Below are 22,303 nucleotides of genomic sequence, written 5' to 3'. Positions count from 1 at the left end.
GCAGACTAGGCTCTATGGGGCTGCATGCTGGGTTGAAGTCCCAGGCTTTGAGGGTCTCCTCCAGGCTCTGGAGGCTGCAGCCCAGTAAGGAAAGGGCAAGAGGTATGTGTGGGGTGCAGCATCACCTTGTCCCACGACCGAGGCATGGCATTTGCCATTTCACTTATCTACATCCTGAGTGTCACTCGAGTTTCAGGGAGGAAGCAGTTGTGTTCTATGCGAGCTGTAAAAGCACCTTATTTGTGCGGAGGGCACTGATGCCATTGCAGCTCAAGGCCATCGGAAAACTGAGTTCACAGCTAAAAGTACTACTTGGAAAAATTAGCTGCCACCAGGGACAAAAGCCCCGGCTCTGTCTGAGGTCAGATTCAGGTCTCCGCACTCAGGAGGTTTCTTTGTTTTTTCCAGTGATAGGTGTGGAGGTGACAGCTACAGATTCCATCTTGGGGAGCATGCAGACTCGTGTCAGCAAAATTTCACCGAATGAATAGCAGATGCTCTGCAGCGCCTGGCAGTTACGTGGTGGAAAGATGAACTTCCACTCACGTTGGGTTTTACAGAACGGATATAAATCTGCTCCCTTATCAGTTCAGCAGCTTATCACAACTGCATAGATAGGAAAGGACAAGTGGAGTGCGTGCATGCCAAGAAACAGTGGCATGGCATGGAGTAGAGTAACCAGGCAAACCTCAGCCCAGGAGAAAATGAAGTCAAACTTTCTATAGTTCTTTGAAAGAGCACTGCCAGCAGCTGAATTTTATCCTGTGGAAAAGCCAAGCTGAAAGCTTTCCTTATCTGTATTGCTGTTGTGCCAGGGATAATCTAGAACTGGTTCCCAATTGCTGTGTTGGCGCTGCTCCCAGCTCAAGGAGGAGCACTGCTGCAGTTCCTCGTCTGTCCTCCATGAGGCACCCACCTGGGGCCACTGGAAGGGACTGGCAATGCCCAGAGAAGTCTCTGCCAGAGCTACGCTCTCCTGGTTCTTCTCCAGCACTCTGTTGTACTCTTGCATCATGTCTCAGGCCTTGATAACACGTTCAATTTGTTCTGTTTATCACTGGGAACATGGGCTGTGCAACAACAAACACTGTTCCATTCTCAGACAGAGCAGCTCAGCACCATGGGTTGGCTGCATCCCTCTGCTTCAGTCCTGGGCTCGCTGGCAGCAGTGAAAGAATCTTGTTGGGTTTGTGAAGCTCAGAATCATGGACAACCTCTGAGGCTGAAGTTACAGCCCAGCTGGACCTGATTGCAACATGGTACAGGGGAAACACCTTTCCCTTTCAAGCCTTTGGAACCAGTTCAGTCCTGGAAAGCAGTCCCTGTGACCATAGGAACTTATGCATATCAGGCCTTTCATTGTCAGATGGATAACTTCACACAGAAAATGTTTTGACTCCCAAATGTTGCTCCTTGAAAGTTTTCTGGACCTGGCACACGTTTGTCTTTGAATCTCTTACTACTCTCTAGCTTTTCTCTAGTCACAGTAGTACAAGTGAAAGCGTGCCACTGGACCTTTTCACAAAGGTGCATTCATAAGAGTTTCCTTTACTTTGATTTCTATCCTAAAACATCAGCAGTTCTGCAAGATCTTTTCTAATCACAGCCTCATGTTTCTGGGTTCTAGGAACAGCCTTTCTGTTTTGCTGCATGTGAGGTTCTCCTGCCTCCCTGTAACTGGGCACAGAGAAAACAGCAGTTGGAGAGAAGATGAGAGCTGAGAGATGGTTCCTGGGCATCCTCTGCTGGCATATATCAAAGGCTTACATCTGGTATGTAAGGTGTTATGGAGATCCAGCAAGGGACATTTACACTCATCCAAAGCCTGATCTGCCTTGCATACGAGTCCTTCATGGCTCTTTCACTTCCAGCATTAGCCCACCCTTGCACTGGCCCCTGCAGGAGACCACTGCTGCCTTCAGCAACCCAGTTGTGTGCTTGCACACTCCATCACGTTTGAGGAAGAAAACAACAGAATTCATGCTCTAAATTGTACCATTTGGAGCTCCCAAGGATTTAGACGGGATGGCTAAGCCGAGCATCCTGAACTCCTAGTCAAACTCATGATACAGGACACCACCCGTGTCAGCCCGAAACTGCATTGTAGATCACAATCAGTGACGACGCATTTGAACCAACTTTTGATGCAATCTTTCAAGAAAAGAAAAAAAACCCACACCAGCATCCGCAAAAAACCAGGGGAGAACCACTGACGTAAAACTCATGGTACTTAAACACCACTTGGCTGTCCCCATCCACAGCTCCCGAGCCAACAAGCAGCTCGAACACCAGCATCTCACAAGCCTCCTGCTGCCTGAGCCACCATGGAACGCCAAGCAGGTGGGTGCAACTTAGCCTTGCTGTGCAAAACAATGGGTGATGCTCATCATTAACTCTGGTGCTTGAAGTCCATATGCTCTTTGTGCCGCACAAAACCAGGAAGTTTTGCAATAACAACGTAGAGGTTTGAGACTGTACTCACTGTGTTTTTTTCCCCCTCTTCTTCTTCTTCAATTGAATGCAGAAATCACGTTTGTGATCTTCCTCCTCTGTTCACTGGCTCCTTTGGTCTCCTTGGCACCAAGAGCTGCCTCAGAAGAAGGGAAAACTACTATAGGACAGAGCCAGAAGCATACTACCAGCATAAAGCCCTTTCTAGTGCTAGAAAAGAAAGCAACTACCTTGTTCAAAAACTATGTAAGTGTACCATTTTGCATTTGCTGGGCCTATGTCTGGGGAGGAATCCCTTGAATTATTCTAAAATAGTAGAAAGAAATATTTGGGTCAGAACCTGAAAGAGGCACCTCTCAATAGCCCATGTGAGAAGGAAAGCATTTATATTGCATCATTTTACAGTCAAGTTGGAGCACTGTCTAGGATGGGTAGGCAGCTCTGGTCTCCCAGATTCATGCATTTTTCTTCATCTCCTCATTCATGCTGAGCTTGAAGCAGGCAGCTTCTTGGATGAACCAGTCAGATCACAGTCAGATCACTGGGAAGGCAGAGAGGACTGCATTACTCTTCATAATGACCATAATGCTAAGGCAGTCAGGGGCACTTCTGAAGAAGATCCTGCTCAGCCTTTCCATGCACTGAATGAAAGGATCAGCACTAAAGGCAAAATTCAATTCCTGAGAACATCTTCCCAGGAATGTATTGATAAAAATCAGTGTAAAACATTTCCCCTGAAATCATTCTTGAACTCTAAAACCATTTCTGCTAAGACAGATAAAAACGTGCTTTGGTCAAAGGAAATTCTACCTACATGGCAGCAACAACAAAAAGCAGCACCAAAACCAGGCACAAATAGATCATTAAGACAGAAAGTGCTGCACAATCAGCACTTCATAAAGGACAGTAGGTGTTAATACAACTATTGAACAATCACAACAAAACCTCAAGCAGACACAACTGAATACTCCTAGATAGTCTAAGATGGAAACTACCAGGAAAGACAGCAACAGAAAGAATAACAGTCTTTCTTCCTCCCCTGCAGAACGCGTGTACTCCCATAACAGAAACAACCAAAACCTGGCTAACTGCTGACACCCAAGTCAATGAAATGATGAAGAAAATACCCAAATGCCCAGCTGTGGAAGCAGACTGCTGCATGCACGTATTTTACAATGTTTTAGAAACCCTAAAAAGCGATATAGAAACGATTTGTGGTAAGAATTTCACCAAATTTGTGAATGCCAACACCATCCAGTTAGACACAACACTGATGGAAAGACACGCGTTTCACAGCTGCGAGAACAAGGAGCTTCTGCAGGGTATTCACAGCGACATCCGTGCACTGAGAACAGCACGGAAGATGATGTACATTTGGCGGGTTTTAGAGAAATATGAACAATTTATTCAAAACGCAACAAAATCGTACGAGTCAGGAGAAATGTAATATGTCCGGGTGAAAATATAACTGCAGGATCTCAAAGCTTTAACCATATGTGACCATCCATCATTTATGATCAGTCTGATGCCAGGAACAACATTAATAATGTATTTGCTATCCTAGTCATAGCTACACAATCTGGTTTAATTTAATATTTAAAAGATGAATGTCTTAAGTTATTGATTTTATTTATTATAAAACTATTTATACTGTTCTATTTCAACATCGTGTAAAAAGGGTGCACTTACGTAAGCCAGAGTGGTTTAATTAAATGGCTATTGTATGAATTAGCAAAAAGGTAAGCATGATTTCAGTGATTTTAATGTTATTTATATTTTTATCTTATAATTATTTCCAAGAGACAGAAATGAATGCCAGCAGACTTACCAGTGAGTATTTATGGATGTATGGAATACATATCTGTCTAAATTTATTTAAGCATTTTTATAGTTTATATTTATTCAGATTTTTAATGTTTATACTTTAATGCTTGAAAGGGTTGAATGAGATGCTCACAACTTAGGTGGACAGTTTTACTCGTTTTCTGTATATTTGGATAAAACCTGGCACTGGATTAAAATGAGATTAAATAAAACTTATACTGCTGATTCTTTATTATGTAATTCTTTTCTTTCTCTGGTATTTTGAACATCGAAAACCCATGGTTTTATTAAACAGCAAACGTCCCCATCCACTTCTTGCTGATAGATCTGAAGAAAGATCACAGCAGCTTTTCTCCCTAAGCTCCCAATTGGTTTCCTAAATTTGGATCCACCAGAGGGTAAATTCAGCTCTCTAAAGGTTGAACTCCTGTGTCTACTGCATCACAGGCAGCAGTGCTGGAAAGGCATGGAACACATGGAAGCACACTGCATGGTCAGCTCAGACATGAGCACTGCACCAAAGTGTGCCTGAGCTAATTACTGCTCCTGGCAACCAGAACAGGGACACTCTGATGTCCTGGGAGCAGACACACTTTCAGAGCCTTGTTTTGCCTTTAGGTCATATCAACTTCTAATTATTAGCCATAATGGGGAGGTTAATAATGTGGTGATTGAAGTTCAAATTACCACACAAATTTCAAGTCAGCCTAAGCATTAGAATCAGTTCAAAATATAACGTTATTTTTATATACATGTATGCATTAAATTGACTTGAAACTCATCTATTTAAAAGCCGAATAAAAAGATCACTTCTCTCACCATCCCCACTGACAGTGACTCAACCCAGCACTGACTGCTCCAGAGTACTCCAATTTCTGTTCTGAGCATCCAGACTTTGTAAGAAGCGTGTAAAGGGCGGGGAGCAGGGCTGAGGGATGTGATGGAGAAACCTATTGTGGATTTGCTTGCATTTTATGATACTCAGGGTTTGTGATGCACACACCTTGTTCTGAGACAGTGCTCCTACACCTGCCTGCCACACAAGTATTCATTGCCTGCACTCCTCCTGGTGACGAACATACTCTTCAGGAACAGCAGCTTATGGTCAAGAAGAGCTGTAGGAAAGCTCCTGAATGTGAATACAGCTAAAAAAAAAAATGATTTTAAAAAATTATTAATTCTAGTGAGCGCTGGCATCTATTTCTGCTTCCAAGAGTCAATCAGCTCATTCTAAGAGAAAGCAAAATTTGCCAGAGATGCATTAGAAGACATGTTTAGGAAAGTATTTGGGATTACAGTACACGTGAAGTGAGCCCTATGCAGTTCTCTCACTGAAGTGCCAATTTCTGTGCAGCAGTGATTTCTTACAGAATAATTTGCTTAAAGCAGATGTCAGTCTACTTGTTCGTGCTGTTCAAGAATTAGCAAAACCAGCCACAGAAATAAGCTATTTCAGTAACCATTACTTTTGGCATATCAGCTACCGCTAATGGCTGCCTCACTGAAATCACCACAAAAATCAGTAGTAAAGAAACAGTGCTCTCCAACCACAGTTTCGTCCCAGAGACACCTGGTAGCATCACTGCAGAACCACTGGCATTGCCATGCTTGGCCGAGAGCGAAGACAGGCCGAAGTGTGGTTTTATCACTGCTTAAGTAGCACTGTTCTTCACTGCCTTCTACTAAAATGCTTTGAGCGAGATTTAGAGATATTAAAAAATAAATGTGAATAGAGTAAGAAAGCTGCAATATCTTCTCCTGAAATCACAGGCTCGACTCATCAGAATTTCTCAAACTATATTAAAATTGAAGTTACCAGTCCCGAGAGGGACATTAATAAGCATCAATCCTTCAGCAATGAGTTTAAAATAAAATCCCTGCTCTCAATCAACTGAAGCAGTAATGTGTAACATCCCAGCAGGGGAAGGAAACAAAACAAAAATACCCAAGAAACAAAATACAATCCTTAAAGGAAAAGGTGTAATATTTCTCTTTTTTGTTTGTTTTTCAATGGATTTAAGCAGCTTACTATCTAACACTGACATCAGTTCCATCAGAATACTGTGTTGTCCAACCTCAGCACTGCTCAGCAGAGTCCACTGTCCAGGCATTATATCAACTGAGAGTCCCAAATCCAATCCTGCAAGAAAATAAGAGCATCAGGGCTCAAGATGCTGGTACAGTACTGACAGACTTAAGAGTTTAACCTTTCTTAAGAGAAAAACCAAGGCTACTTTTGAATTACTAACCTCTAAGCTAAAAGACATGTAAGTAAATAGATTTGTCAGCCTAATTTTATCATGAGGGCTCATTCTTACTGTTTCACTTAATACAGTCAGCAACACAATCACAGTCTGTTCACTCTAAGAACACATCAAAACCTCAGTAAATTCGGAGAATAATGTCATGTAAAACATGGAAGGACAAACAGTGTTACAAGGTAAAGAAATGAAGAAACGTATGCTCTGCTTTAAGTAAGCCCATCAGAGTGAGCCAATTCTTACAGCCAAGAGGGGCACAAGGGGCACCACGTCTCTTAAAAAGACTCCATCCTTCAAAATCCCATCAGCAGATAAAAGCCTCACAAAGGGAAAGACAAACGCAGGGATCCCAAAGGGGTGACTTCAGCACAGCTAATGTTGAGACGAGCCTTTGTCACATTTCACAGTTACAAAAGGGATGGTACAGTGCTAGTCCTGCTCCAGGAAGACTTCCACTTACCGTTTCCCCAACTCCAAGCTGAGTTCAGGTAAAAAAAAATAGACATTACAACTAATTTCTTCCAAAAAATAACCTTTATTGTTTTTTGTTGTAAATATAAAAAAATGCATTGCACAATATAACAGACCTACTGAAAAGTGCTACATATCAACAGCACAACAGACGTTGTGTCATGCAACAGAAGAGGAAACCTAGGCAAAGCAAAAGAACAACCTGAAGTCCTCAAACCTCCAAGCTTTTTCTTCTTTTGAACAACAAGAATTAACTCCACTCACTTAAATACACTTAAATACAAGATTAGAAGAAATTAAGCAATTTGTTCATTATATTGTTAATTAAGAGGATTACTCCTAACTGATACCTTTTGATTCAAAATTCTGTTCATGTTGGAAATGTTCAGATATAAAAGCAAATCAGACAACAGCTAGAAAGTCTTTCTATTATGTACCTGGGCGTATTTCCTTGCAATTGAACCAAGTTTTACAGATCAATCTACTTTTTGGTACTACCACTTCTGCTCTAACACAGAAAATAAGCGTGAAATCCATCCAAGAATGATAGCAAAGCTGAGGCCTTAGCTGATGTTGTAGAAACAGTATTGGGGTCCCATACAAGAAAGCCTTCAAAAGTGAATGATCTCTGAAATGGAGGTATATAACTTGAAAGAGAAATAGGTAAGATAACAGGAGTACTACTACTCAAAATACCTCCAAGTCATCAAGAGCTGTCCACATTCCTCTGAGATTAGTAGGCCCTAAAGCACCTAAACCTTCAGATTTTGGGTACTTTCCCTTGCAACAAAGGTGCAAAGGAACAAGTTAAAAAAGAAAGAAATAAAAGTCCAATATGGTTGACTATCAACACTATTTTAGCAGTATCTTCTATCTGGGAGCATACTGGACATGGAACAGCTTCCAAATAATTTGGAATAAAAAAGCATTATGTAACTGAATGTTTTAGTAGCAAAATTTTTTCTTTCTTCTGCTCTTAATTGACCTTCAGAAGTGGTAAGACTTCAAAAGCAAACAAAATGCAACCACTCCTCTCACCTCCATCATGAGAACACAAGCATACACAGGCAAAGAAAGAACATAAACCCAAGGATGCAAAGTAAAGGGGTGCTACCTTCAAACACCGTTTGACTGCCCTTTGACTGTTTGTGCAATTCCAGATTTAGAGATTTAAGTGTCTTTATCTTTACTAGGTTTTGGTCAAACTTCTTGGTGGGTACATCCCTGTGCACAGAGAAGGCAGCAAGAACGAGGCGATTTTTTTCCATACGTATATACATACACGCCCACAATTTTTCACAACCCCAGTTTCAGCACACAACCTCCAAAATGCCACGCAGACAACACGCTCCTCTTAAAACCAAGGAAATCCTTGCTTTGCCATCTCACCAAATTTTCCACGTAGTATCAAGTCAGGGGTAAGAATGTAAGACTTGCACCAGATAAATACAGGACCCCAAGATATAAGGCACAGGTGGTAGCATTCTAGTAAGCCTGCCTTGAAGAAAGGCTTCCCTGGTGGTCTAGAAAAGCACGGAAGAACACAGCAATTGGATCAAATGGTATTAATTGAAAATCCAGCTTTTGTGCAGAGATTACACTCTCCAGATGAAGCAAGCCCTTGTCTCTGTCTCTACTACTAATTTCTTCACTATCATTTGCTCCTGGACTTTCCCTGCTTATTCCTCATGTTAACAGATTTATACACTTCCTTTCAAGCTCATCAGATAACAAGTTCCCTAGAACTTCTGTGTGGGGACAGGACCCTCTGCAGTGTACCAACTAACATAACTCAAGGTCAGAAGGCACCACTAGACAACCTCAATTTGACCTTGTGTGTAGCACAGGCAAGAAATATATAAATATTTTATAAATTTTAATGAATATGAGTCATACTTGCTCATATGGGAATTCTTTGTAAATTTTCCCCCCCAAGGGGGGAAGGGGAAAAAAAAGAGCAGAAAAACCCCCAAAGAAAAGAAACCCCTTGAAAAAAAAATAAAAAAAGAAAGACAGATATGCATCAACTGTAGACTATAGGCACAGTGTGTTTTGCTTGCTTAATGTCTTCATGGTTGATCACACCAGGAAGTCCCTAGACCTGCTATAAGTCCAGAGAAAGACAAAGTGGGCCTAAAATGTCGAGTTGTTTCTGGTTTTTCTTTTGTTGTTTTACCTTTTTTTTTTTTTTTATTTTGTTAAAGCTGAAATATATTATTTAGAGTCCTCAGTCAGGAAGACAGAAAGACTAAGCAGCTTAAATATACAGCAAAGTAGGAATCTAGGCAAGAATTAATACATACGTAGTCAATTCCTTTTCATACCAATCCTCAGCACTTCTAATGTGCAGAGATGAGATATATGATAGCTTTATCCTCCTGTTTCCATATGAAGTGAAATCACAACCCTCACAAAACTAATGGGTAAGAGAAAAAAGAAATCTGATTTGCAATAACTGAGTGATGAAAATACACTGAATCACTGCTTCAAAGAGTCACCACATCATTTCTGGTAATTGCACTACGTGGAAACTATCTTTTCACTACTCCTTCCCTTCCTCCTACACTCTTGCCTAAGTAAGCAATCTCTGACTTGATTTTCTCCCTTTACACTTTGTTAAGATTTGTGGTCTTTTCAAAATGCCATGAGCTTTTTTTTCTCCACCAGAAATTATTAAAATAAGCACTTTCCCCTCCAATTGTAACCAACTCACACAGTACAACGAAGGTGATGTTTTTTTCCATCCACAACAAAACCATTAATGGGTAAAAGTTGCAGCAGTTCACTCATACTTCCCACCCTTCCTATTCCTTTAAGGTCCCTCTTGACTTCCAGTTCACTCAGTGAGATTCCAACCATTAAGATCTAAGCTCAGAAGTCACCATACTTGCCTGGGTTTTGAGGCATGGCTGCGCTGCACACTTTGCTTGTTGAGACATCACTGCTACAACTGCAACCACAACTGCAGGTGTTGGTAAAAACATGGTAAAAATCAGGCACAATCACTGCCTGACAAGCAGGAAAATAATGCAAGGGAGTCACTCAGAATGTGCTCATCTGAAAAGTATAGCAAAAACACAAGTGGATCTTTCCTGGACTATTTGTCTAATGAAGTGTTTCTAGAAAACCAGAGACATATTTTTAATATGCAAATATGCACATAGATATCTAGGCATCTCAATGTGACAGCCCAGTAAAGAACTTGGGGGACAATCCCCAGCGAATCAGAGTTAAGTGATTTCACTGGCATCAAGTTCACAGTGAAAAAAAAAGAGGAGAATTAAAGTACTAATTAAAAAAAATTATTTTACACTAATTCATAGAATCGTTGAATGACTTGTGTTGGAATGAACCTTAAAGATCCCCTAATTCCAATATATTTTATCCAGATGCATCCAAAATAATGTTACTAATTTGATAAAGACTGGGATATGGGCCCTCCCTAGAAAAACTAGTTACAACTTGCTCTAACAGTCTTTATACACTGTTTTATTTAATCACCACCCCAGAAGTCCCTTTCAGCTCCCCCACTCCACAACTCACAGTACCTCTGCTCCAGGAACAGACCCTGCGGCTAACTTTTGGTGTATTCTTCTTGTTAAAGCCCTGCTCACATGTAAGAAAACTCTGCAATGAAAGCCAATAGCTGCAACATCTCATGACAAGAAGGAAAAAAACCCAGCACTCTCCATGCCTAGTCTTGATCCCCAAAACTTACTGCCACTTTTTAAGGTTTGTCCCACTATGTGGGAAAAACTGGGCTCAACACAGCGTTACTGACTCCATTTTTGAATGTGTAATATCCAAATTTTGTAGCTACTCATCATATTTGCACTGTGGTAGCCTGCTCATCACCTCCACACAGCCTGTTTTTCAAATTGGCAGAAAACTACTTGGAGGAGGTACCAGGGAAATTTCATCCACACTTTGCACAGCTCTGAAATATCAGAATCAAGTCAGGTGTGGAAATACGCAGGTCACAGGATCGTTCCAGACCAAAACATGAACAATTGGCCAAAATGAATATTCCAGCATCATCTGAGGATGGACAGATTATATCAACTGTAACAAGGCTCAGCTTACCTGCAGCAAAGGACAGTTACTTGCAGAGACTGCAACAGAGAATCATTATACAGTATTTCCAACTTTAAACACATCTTTATATGTTTTTAAATTTATATTGATCGTAACTGTCCCATACAGACCAAGCTTGGCTAAGTCCTTCAGGCTTTTTAAATAGAAGGCAAAAAGAGCAGGCAGAGAAGACAAAAGAAACTAAGAACTGGCTATTAGCTGGTATGGTTCGCTACAGTTTCTGTGATAACATAAAAGCCAACTTCTTAATGCTCAGAACTGAAGTTCTGTTTTTGAAGCACTACAACACTTATCTATAGATGTGTTTTATACGTGCACATTTTATGAGGAAGGCAGATGAACTCCACAGAGTGCAAGAAAACAGTTTACAGATTAAAGGAATACAAAATTCATGTTTCTATCCAGACTGTAGAATCTGCAAGTTAAAACTGCTTTCTTGCACTTACTGCAATATTACTTTATTGCAATGGCTATATCAGGAAAAATAACAAAAATGAACTGCTTTATTTGCTAGAAGGTGATCATATGCAATGGTACGCTCATTAAAATTAAAATACACAAAACAGCCTGAGATTTTAATTCTAATATTTTCCACAAGTTGACATCACTGACAGATTTTTCTTCTCCTTTGGTTTTTAACATGATCTTGTTTAATTTTAATTTTTACCATTCAAGTAAAACAAATGGAACTGAAGACCAGAAAACAAAATAAAAAGCACATTTTGTTTACCAAAACTGCAAGTATTTTTCCCCTCCAAGGGAACATTCTTTGATGTACAGGATTTACACTTCAGAGAACTTAGCACTTGAAGCTGTTTTCCAGAAAGATGTTCGTTGCATTCAGATGCATGCTGCATTGATGGAGATATATTGCTGCCTGCAGGATTGAATCCTGCTGTATTTACCTGAGCTTGGTGTTCTCACTTAACGGAGTAGAGCACAGCACTGAAGAGGAGTCAAGACGTTACGAACAACGTTGCATCACACTTCAACAAACTCTGAAGGCAGAACCAGATGCTCCAAACGACGTCTTGATGATGGAGAGAATTCTTTCTAAAGTGCACCAACTGAAAGGAGACTCACCAGGCTGCTAGACTGGCATGTTCTCCACCCCTTGTAAAAGTAGCTCCTTGTCTTTGGTTGTTAGGTTTCACCAGCTGTTTCATTCGTCCTGCTGACTGCCTCCGTGGCTTGCTCTGGCAGGCGTGATGGATCTGACAGAATTGAGGTGCTTACACTTAGCTGCCGAAGGCTGCTCAACACCACTATTAAAAAAAAAATAAATAAAAGCCAGAGAAGTATGAAAAAGCCTTTAGTCTTACTGCAAACAGCTCCATGCAGGACAGCATGCAAATTCTGTAAGGTTGTAAAGATGACAGAATTACGAAAATACTTCTAAAATACATGCATACTTGCACATATGGTAACAATAAGATGTGTAAGAACTGTGCCCAGAGAACAAGGAATAAAGGAATACTGTTAGGCAGTTCTAACTGTGAATGTAAACAGTTGCTTATTTTTACAGATGTAAAGGGTAAAAAATGATGCCCAAACCAATGGTCATTTTAATGGGATATACAAACTTCAAAAACCTTTTCCTTCATGAGACAAATCCCAGTGCTAAACTTTACTCCAACTGAAGTTGAATATTTGAACCCTAAATGCAGCGTGAGACGATCTTGAATTACTGCTTGATAGAAATTCACTTACTTGGCCTCAGAACAGGGAGGGAACAGTGCTGATCCAGCCAGGCTATTGCAGTTTGATTCAGATCTTTAAAGCTTGTTGTCGAAACCATTCCATTGAAGGACTCAAACAATGGCTTAATAATAATGCTGAACTGCAAATCATCAAACGTTAAGGGTGACAGCAAAGAAGGTGTTCAAAACATTCTAAGGGAAAAAATACACAGCTCAAACTGCAGGGAAAAATTTGAATTTCAGTTGTTAGTTCTACCAATATTGGTTAATTTTTGTAAAATTCCTATATCTGAGATCAATGATATCCTGCGAATCAGCTGCATGCTAAGAACTATCAGGTTCTTCCTATAGCTTTCTGTAGTTACTGACTGCAAGGATGGGCCATTAGCTGCCAATAATGTTCCTTGCAGTAAAAGAGAAGACAGAACTCTTACCCTGTAATGTATTAACATGTATAGAGCATCACCAAAAGCCTTAGTCGGCTGCATCTCTTGGGCTTTCAAAACAGTTCACTACAACACTGATGTGGTAACTCACCAAGTAAATATACCTATAGCTTAGAAACTATTATCATACAATTAGCTTCTTAAAAACCCATCTGAAGACTCAGAATTTGTGGTTTTACCCTGCTATCCAAGATGGGATTTTCAGACTACAGTCAGCATTGTGCGAGAATGCGGCCAAAGTGATCTCCATGTTGTCATACATTCCTATCTTCATCACCGTGGCTAACAATCAAGGTAGGTCCAGAAACAGCCTGGAATACTCTAGGGGATTTACATGCGGTTATGGACTTGTACAGAGTGACTGTACCCTTCTGCTGATATTCTACTATTTGTTAAGTACTTTATCCTTGGACTATCTCCAGTAGCCCAAGAACAGATAACTCATTTTCCTCTCATAAGCATCAGAAACCACAGTATTCTCATATTTGTAAAGAAACTGCTCTTCTCTCTCTTACAGTCATTTCATAAGGAGATTTTAAAAAAATACCACTCACCTCTCAATCCTGTAATTTTTAGTGCATGACATTCAGAAATATGTCAGCAGCACTTGAGGTTTCTATCCAGTTGTTGGACAACTGTCCCCTCAGAGCTACAAGGAGAAGCTGGGAAAGACTACTTAGCCTGTCAACCTTCTGTTTTACCAATAGCATTTCATACTACAGGCTCAACTACAGTTTTTATTGTTACATTAAAATTCTGCTGATTTTTCAATAAAGTGTACTTTTATAATTCACTTGAGACTGCTTCAGAGTTAGAACAAATCCTGCCTCACAACAACATATAAAGTATTTCCATACATAGATGTGAATGAAGGATCTGGACACACATTACTTTAAACAACATGGTTGAAAGTCAGAGCACCAAAACCCAAGTTCTTGCTTCAGAATATGTTAGTATCAAACCTCAGGTTTAGCAGGTCAATATGAAAGGATACAATCCAGAACTTCCAGTTCTGGAGGGTATTATTTCTTACGTACTCATCAAACATACTCCTTATGTGGTCAAACCTTTGCCGTGTTACTGGAACACCAGTAGCAGGGAGCCGCTGTTGGCAAGAACTGAAAAGAAGATCTGAGGTCAGAAACTCCACCAGTAAGGACAAACTTCTTTTATAGACTAAACTATAGCAAGAGAAATGTGTGCAACCCCAGACTGAGATGGTTTCCCTCTGCGTGACCCCCTACTCTGAATTTGTTTGTTACAGTCAGAAATACGCAGTTTTTCAATCAATTGTGTTTATATTCATGCAGCAAAGCAATTTTTCAAGCTGCTACAAGCTTGAAAACTCCTTTTTACAAGCAACATCACTGAAAGCAGAGCATAATAGAACAAAGTAGTTTTTGGTATCCACTCAGAAAAAGGCACATTAGGAGTCAAGTTAAAAGTTACAGACTAACTCCTGAACAGTGTTAGAGAACAAAATGTTACAAAGACTCTTAAGAAACAGAAACAGATCAATTTAAAATAAAAAACAAACAGAAGTTATCATACTACTTCTTTTCTTTCTTTTTCTTTTTTTTTTTATAAGAAAAAGAAAAGTTTTGATTTGCTGTTGAGTCTAACACAATGCCTAAGCCTAACACTTTCATATATAGAAGAAAACTCACAGGGGTTCTCAACATGCTTTTCAATAGCACATAAACTATCATAAACCCACAGCGTCACACCAGGAAGGTGAACTGACTTATCAGTTATGTTCAGTCAGCAACATGCTCCATGATTCCAATTCCTACGTAATCAATCATATCACTTCCAGTAAAACTGAGTGCATGAGGAAAGAAAAGTGCAGCAAAGCCATCATGAAGAGTAGGAGCATTTCATCGCCCAGTGAGCCTAACTTTAAATAAAAGAAGCATCACCAGCTCCTCAGAATTCTATCCAATCTAATGCATCTTTTCTGATGCTGCCACTGTTGTGCATTCACACTCAGAGCTTGCTGAAAATCCACAAGATTGGCTACCAACGCCCGTCCCATAACAACTTTGGTTTTTTGTTTGAAAGTTGGTAGCACTTCGGTACCCATCTGTTGTTTGGCATGACATCTGAGGCAAACATCCCCTGCTTTTAGCCAAAGCAACATTCAAGCTGCTCTGCTTCATGACAGAAATCTCCCAAAATCTCACATGATGGCAGCGTTTAGCTCCTCGATTTCTTCCCGAAGGCGCCTGGTTTCCTCTTGCATCTGTGTTCTTTCCTGCTGTAGTTTAGCGATATATTCTACTGTTTTCTGGAGAGTGATTGCATGGCTGATCTAGACCAAACACAAACATAGAGCTCACTTTCTGGAACAAAGCTAGATGGATGAAGAATTTGCTTCTATCCTGTGGTAACACCCAGAAAAGCACTTCAGCACCTTTTAATTTCCTTCACCCTGCCAAAGCACATATAGGTACACAGAAACACTTAATACTGAACTCCTCATTTATCTGACTCCCGTCTGCACACTAATACAGAGAAAATGGCTGCAGAGGTTGTTTTCTTCCCCAAATCACATCTTTTCTATTCTGCTGAAAGCAATATATTCAAACCGTTTGTTTCATTTTTGATCCTCTATAAATGCTGGCAGTACTGAAGGATGATCTGCACCAGCTGAAAAACTTATTGTGCTGTTAGAAACATTGTTCCTGGCTGACAACTTAGTCTGGGAAGCCTGAAGTTGTTCAAAACAGAAGGTATCATGGCCCAGCTATCACCAAAGGAGAAAGACAATGTCACACATCTTAAAATACACTTTCAGTTCAGAGGAAAAAATTAAAACCCTGTACTCAGAAATAAACATCACTAGCTTTGAAACAAGCTATAAAAAAAGCAGTGAGATTCTGATAATTTGTTGCCTACACATAGAAAATAAACAATGTAAACACATTCACGTGATAATAAGCTTTCATATTCTGCACATCATAGGAGGCAGAGGTATTTAAAGGACATTCAGAAAGTTGCTGTGCAGAGAAAGCTGTGTTTTAATGACTTTAGTTTCAATTTAGTGAACTAAGATTAACCAGCATCAGAGTAAGTTCTTAAGCTTGACAAGGCGAAGGGACTTTTTTCCTCTGTAAATCTACGCACAAAAAAAAAACAAGTGACAGAAAAACAGAATATGCAAAAGGCTGTGGGTACAAGGGCAAATTCTTGAAGGCAGAAGGGTGATATCAGATGTCAGGAACAAAAAAGGGGTTTTCAAAGCAACCTAAAATGGTCAGACTCCTAATTGCACTCAGGAAGTAACAGACTAATAAGTGTAGCAAGTTTTAGAAATTCCAGTGGACATTTTTGGATATGTGTGAATGGTAACTGCAGTTGTACAAAATTGCTCTGCCATGTTCTCAGCCGTGGTTAACACAGCATGAAGCCTCTGCTAACAAACTGCTCAAAGGTATGTTTATTAGCTCAGGCCAAGTGTCAAGGTGTATTTTTTCAGTTCAATGTCTTATCAGCAGCATCTACACCTGGCTTCTGGCTGGCTCATTGTTCAGGCAGAACAAGCTCACAGTACTGACTGGACACAGCTTCTCAAGTCCAGTTCTGGGGACCAGAACCCCTCCAGAACAGGTATTCAGTGTCTTCACTGACTAAATGGCATAGTCAGTCAACAGTGGAGAGACAGTAACTATTTTTCAGTGTGGCTTTCTTAAACTCCCTACTAAACCACTAGTGCTGCCAAGTTACTTACCGACTTGGAGTTCGCTGAAACCAAGCTGTTCAGGGTACTGCAGCCAATCCTGATATTAAACCTTCGTTTCTGTTCTGATGAAATACGCTTCATTCTTTGAGTCTGTGTGAATAAACAAAAAAAAAAAAAAAAATGTTTTCCTTTACTGTTCTACTGCTACTATTATTTCTGCTATTCAAGCCCACAGTGTCATTTTTGTTGAACTGCGGCATTCATTGTCTTCCCAGTCCAAGCCAGAGGATTATAAACTTGCAAATGATTTAAGTGATTAAAAAGAAACATGCAGAGTGCTAAGTTCAATTCTAAACCTTGTAGAACTTCCTTCAAAATAAAAATTCCTACTCAAGACTCTTAAATGCTTTTTTTCCTGATGTCAAATTCTGCATTTTAGGCATATAGTCCGTTAGGATCTTGTTGAAGTCTTTAAGTTTAAAACAATTCCTATACTTTTTTACCTAATACATACATAAAATGTGTATTAACATTGATAGGTTTTCTAATAAAAAAAATTAAGAAAAATCCACAATTCTGGCCTACCCTGAGGATAAAGACTTTGTCAGGAATTAACATTTTCCTTGTACTACTGTACTATTAGAAAACCTTAGGAGAAAATAAGGGGTTTTCTCTTTGAGAATGCATTTTCCACAGAACAAGGCTTTCCAAGGACAGCCCACCATTACCCCAATTGACAAGTAGGGAAAGCAACATAGTTAAGTAGTTCAAGTTTTGCCAACCTGAAAAAAGAAACATTACCAAGCAATACAGAACTGTTTAACTCAACTAAGAATGCTGAGGAGCAAGGAAAGTACATCTGGAGACAGGGAAGTAACACTTCCTCTCTCATCTTTCAGAAGAATTACTGTCAATACACACGCAAAGCAATTCCTGCTCACACAAGTGTCTTCAAATAGCCGTGAACAGCCATCGCGCCCATCTCTCCACAGCACCTTTTCTTTTAAGAAAACTGCTCCATCTAGTGGCTACTTTCCCTACTATTGGCCTGTCCTAACAACCTGTTCCTCAGAAAAAGAAGAAAGAAATTCACCCTATTTTACTCCTGAAATATTTCACAGCTCTAACCGTAGAGTTTTTGTAGCTGCTTCCCTGTAGGACTGCAAAGCACCACTGGAGACATGTTAACTCGCTCAACAGGTCAAGAACTCATCTTAAATTGAACAAAGCAACACAGATGGAACACAAGCCAAGCCCTCAAGCACAAATATTCCGCTGTTCCTGAAGCACAGCTTACTCTGAAGTCCACGCTCAGATACCAGGGGAAAAAAAAGTGACTAAGGGAAAGAAAAGCAACTGAAAGGACAGAATACACACCTTAAGTGCAGCCATTTGAGAATCAATGGCAAGTTTTCCTGAGCAGCTGTTCTGAGGAGACTGAGGACTGGGGCTCTGCTCTGAGGTGCAGGGGGAAGCCTGGCCAGAATTCTGACAGTCTCGGCCTTCATAAAAGAAGAAAGACAAGTCATTAACAAACAATATTCAGCAGCAAATACAACTGTTGTGAAGACTCTATTTGGAACACAACTGAAATGGAACAGACATCTAAGTTATATTCATTGATAGAGCAACCACATGCTACACATGGTAGAAAGTGTCAAGATTTCTGGAAGAGTTCAGTATTTCAGGACACAAGGCAAACAACATCCTGAATAGCAATAAATCAAACTCCTTTCATATCCACACAAACACACACATAAAATCAAAAGCACACAGGATCCAATTCCACTATGGTATTAGACTCCCCCCATTTGAAGCCATAATACCCAGAGACATGGGATAATACTTAATACTTAAGCCATCTATCAGCAAAACCAGCGTATCTGTCTAAAACTGGCCCAGATACTGCTCTATCAACTTGCACACGAGGAGTCCTTACACTTACCTACCATTAATGACTGCATCTGAGAGTATCCCATCAAAATTATAGTTAGATACTGAAAAAAAACTATTCACGCTTTCTACAACAATGTATTTCAATAGAGTTTAATTAGTCCTTTGTGAATTAGAAAGAAATCATTTACAGAACGTACAAAGTTATACTTTGTGGGAACACTGCACATTAGTTTAAGAAAAAATTGTCAACAGTTGGATGCAACTGAAGCAGGAGGGTAGAAGAGCCCCAAAACCTTTTCCTTCAAGAATACTGAAGTCTTCAAGGCCTATTTACACCATACCTAATCAATGGAAACACATCTGCACCGTGCAAGGGAGAGAATGCTTGCACATTTATAACTTACTAGGTGTAGGTGAGGGAACTTGTGAACTGGTACTGTGGGAAGGGATTTGCTCTCCTTTCACCAGCACATCCTGGACTACATTAGTAGAGAAGAGGTGTGAGACTGCGGACTGGCTTTGCTGGCTACTTGACGCTTGTTGTGCTGGACCAACCAGAATGTTACTGCGGAACTCCGCCACCCCAGGAGCCTGGGAACAGCATGGAGGAAAAACAAAGAAAAAGGGAAAGAAAGAATGAGAGAAGGAGAAAACAAGAAGGAAAAAAGAAGTATTTGTTACCTTGTTTTTCATTAAAAGTAACAAATTAACACACACCTACCAATCTGATGACATGAAACTGCTAACTTAGGGAACTGTCAGGCACTGAAGCCAGACTCTTGGCAGGAAACCAGAATCCCTTCAGAACTTATTAGTATTACAACACAGCAACAGCACAACATACTAAAATCTAGTTCCATCTTTCTGTATACAACATACTGGATAACCCACTCAAACTCTAGGCACACTTTCCAACCTGTAAATAGAAAGACAAGTGCCTTAAGTTCTTTCTACCTTCTGCATGATTAATTAAAAGCAGAAACCATCCCCCCTAAGAGTACAGTGCTCCTATTTGTAATCATATAGTGAGGCAGAGGCTGTTAAAACTAGATAGCACTTTCAGGCCCACAAAGTACTTAAAAATAAGCAAACATAATGTAGACTGCACGTATATGCTGGTAACAGTTGAGAATTGGTGCATTAGTTACCTCTTGAGCACATTATGGCTCTAACAACTTACAAAAACAGACCTTAAGAATACGGAACATTTTAAAAATTCTCCTTACTCTGGCAATTCCAGCTGGTGCAATTGCAACATTAGACTGAGACATGGCAGGCGACAAAATCCCTTCTCTTTTTAAAGGTGTGGGAGTTACAATCACAGCTCTGGACTGTCCCTGAAAGGCAGCTGAAGAACACAATTAAGTTAGAATAGGTAACAAGACAAAAAAAAAAAAAAAAAAAAAAAAAAAGGAAGGTGAAGATTATTATGTATGAAGTTATGAAAACACTGGGCACTGAACAGGGGAACGGGCACCTATGCTGTACTATTTCACTGCCAAACTTAGTTGTGGTGGTCCAAAAGGAAGTGAAAAAGTACTGGGAAAGCATATAAGGGGTGAGGAACAAAGATGCACTTCATATACCAGGAACAAAGACTTTCTGACCACTAGAGTTGTTTACAACACTTTACTAGGTAAGTAACATCTTGGCTGATGTAAACAAAAGGACTTGTGCTTAATAAGCACTACAGACAGAAATGTTGCCAGGAACACCTGCTCAGTGACAAGCCCTGGCTGACATACCTACTACTTCGTAAAGCCTAATTAAGGATACTCCTCATAGGAAGGTTTTTCTTGGACTGTTGTTGCACATTCCAGGAAGCTGAGGTCACTCGGATCCCAGCCAGCACAGGTTTGAAAACATAATGCAATAATTTCAAGACAAAGTTTGCCGCCTGTCCTGCTCTAGTCTTGAACTTTCCCGCTAGAAAAACCACAAACAAAACCTTCTCTGCTCATACATGCTATTCTTGCCCTTGTGAAATGCTAATGTCCCCAAATCACACCCAACATGAATTGGTTCTCCTCACCCAGTCCTGCTAAGCACTGCTGATTTATGGAACCGTTTGTGGGCACATATCTATGCTTCCATCTGAACCAAAATCATGGTCCACTTCAACAACTGCTCCCTAACTGTACTCTGCTTCAATCAGTTTCAGGCAGGCTGAGATGAACATCAGAATATACTCAAAGTGTTCTATAGTAATATATATTAACTGTATTGGTACCCTAGTGTTATAGGGCATGCTGGCACAAAAACAGGCACAGTGACCTGCCCAGGACAACCAGCTGAGTCAGAGAAAGGGATAGGCCTGCCATTCCCCATCTCACACAGTCTCCTTTGCCACACAACTGTGTGGCTGAATGTTTTGAAGGAGAGCTAAGAACAGCATTAAACACCAAAAACAAGTTTTCAGTAGCATAGGAGTTATGCAGAGCTCTACTCAACCCATGTGCTGATGCAACCTATACAATCCAGTAGAAATTTTATGAAGGAAACACAATCCCAGAGCTGAAAGCCTCCCTGTGCGTGACCTTTTTGACAAGTCAGCTCTGCACACACACAACCAGACCGCCTCCAATTCTCCCAGTCCAGAGCATCCCACTGTAGTAAAGCCACATGCCAGTAGTTTGGAGAATCCCTGGCACTCCACACCCTCAGGAAGCTGTAATTTCAATCACTATGTAAACCAAGAAAAACAAGGTGTTCCCCTCCTGCTAGTTCCGCTCAAAAAACAATGTTACCCACCGTTTTTTCTCACCTGGGGTGATGAAGGCATTCTTTAACACTAAGGACACTGTTTCAGGCTTCGGAGCAGATGCTATTTTTTGTGCCTGTTTGGGCCTTGTCCCAGCACTGGCCAGGGGAACAGCTTTGGGGAGTGCAAATGTCAGCTGGGACTGCAGCTGTGGCCGGGGCTGCCCCTGCAGGACAGTAGTCTGGAAAGCCAGGTTACAAGGCACTCCTGCTCCTGGCTGTTGTGTTGCCAGGACAAGGTTCTGGCTCTGGCTGAAGGTGGTGGCAGGGGCATTGTGCGTCAGCGTTGCAGAAGCTGTGTGGGTGATAACTGTAGATTCGCAGAGGCCAAACTTCTGGGTTTCTGGTGCTGCAAAAGCAGATGGTGGAGTGCTTAAGCTAGTATTCAGAGGCACTGCTGGCAACGGGGACTGGTGCTGTTGCGCTGCAGGTTGAAGCAGTGGCAAAGGTGTCTGAAACACTGGCAAAAAAGTCTGCGGCCCACTCAGAGATGAGTCAGGAGCAAAGTCTGACGGCTGGATGAAAGATCCCCCACTTCTGATGCTGGAACACTGGTCAGTGCCAACATCAGGAATTACAGGAGAAGGTACCGAGGAAGCAATCAGTCCATCGCTGATGTTCCCAGATGGAAGTGCGTTGGGCAGCGAGCCTGATGGTAGGACAGGAGACTGACAGAAAAGAAAAAAAAAGGACAGATTCAGATGCAGCCCCTTCAAG

At 40.7% G+C, this 22,303-nt stretch overlaps 1 protein-coding gene and 1 long non-coding RNA gene across 3 annotated transcripts in view; one reads left to right on the top strand and one right to left on the bottom strand.

Annotated features, from left to right (window-relative positions):
* Positions 1-14: 14 nt before the first annotated feature.
* Positions 15-4,654, top strand: LOC116654101. The gene is made up of 4 exons (XR_004309007.1): positions 15-102; positions 409-2,340; positions 2,525-2,697; positions 3,497-4,654. It is a non-coding gene; the product is annotated as an uncharacterized LOC116654101 (long non-coding RNA).
* Positions 4,655-9,178: 4,524 nt separating this feature from the next.
* MLXIP (MLX interacting protein) overlaps positions 9,179-22,303 on the bottom strand; it is a 40,200-nt gene continuing 27,075 nt past the window's right edge. Inside the window, exons 9-17 of one of the 2 annotated variants that reach the window (XM_015878343.1) lie at positions 21,591-22,254; positions 20,053-20,174; positions 19,231-19,417; positions 18,308-18,432; positions 16,979-17,080; positions 15,432-15,559; positions 14,243-14,366; positions 12,813-12,942; positions 9,179-12,367 (exon numbers count right to left, since the gene is read on the bottom strand). In XM_015878343.1, coding sequence (XP_015733829.1) covers positions 12,246-12,367; positions 12,813-12,942; positions 14,243-14,366; positions 15,432-15,559; positions 16,979-17,080; positions 18,308-18,432; positions 19,231-19,417; positions 20,053-20,174; positions 21,591-22,254 — 1,704 coding nt within the window. In that variant the 3' untranslated portion in view covers positions 9,179-12,245. The remainder of the gene's footprint in view (positions 12,368-12,812; positions 12,943-14,242; positions 14,367-15,431; positions 15,560-16,978; positions 17,081-18,307; positions 18,433-19,230; positions 19,418-20,052; positions 20,175-21,590; positions 22,255-22,303) is intronic. The other variant, XR_001558563.1, reaches the window with a different exon arrangement.

The sequence above is a fragment of the Coturnix japonica genome, chromosome 15, assembly GCF_001577835.2.
Source record: "Coturnix japonica isolate 7356 chromosome 15, Coturnix japonica 2.1, whole genome shotgun sequence".
Classification (NCBI taxonomy): Eukaryota; Metazoa; Chordata; class Aves; order Galliformes; family Phasianidae; genus Coturnix; species Coturnix japonica.
Note: the sequence above shows the minus strand (reverse complement) of the source record. Positions and strands in the feature narration are given on the sequence as shown.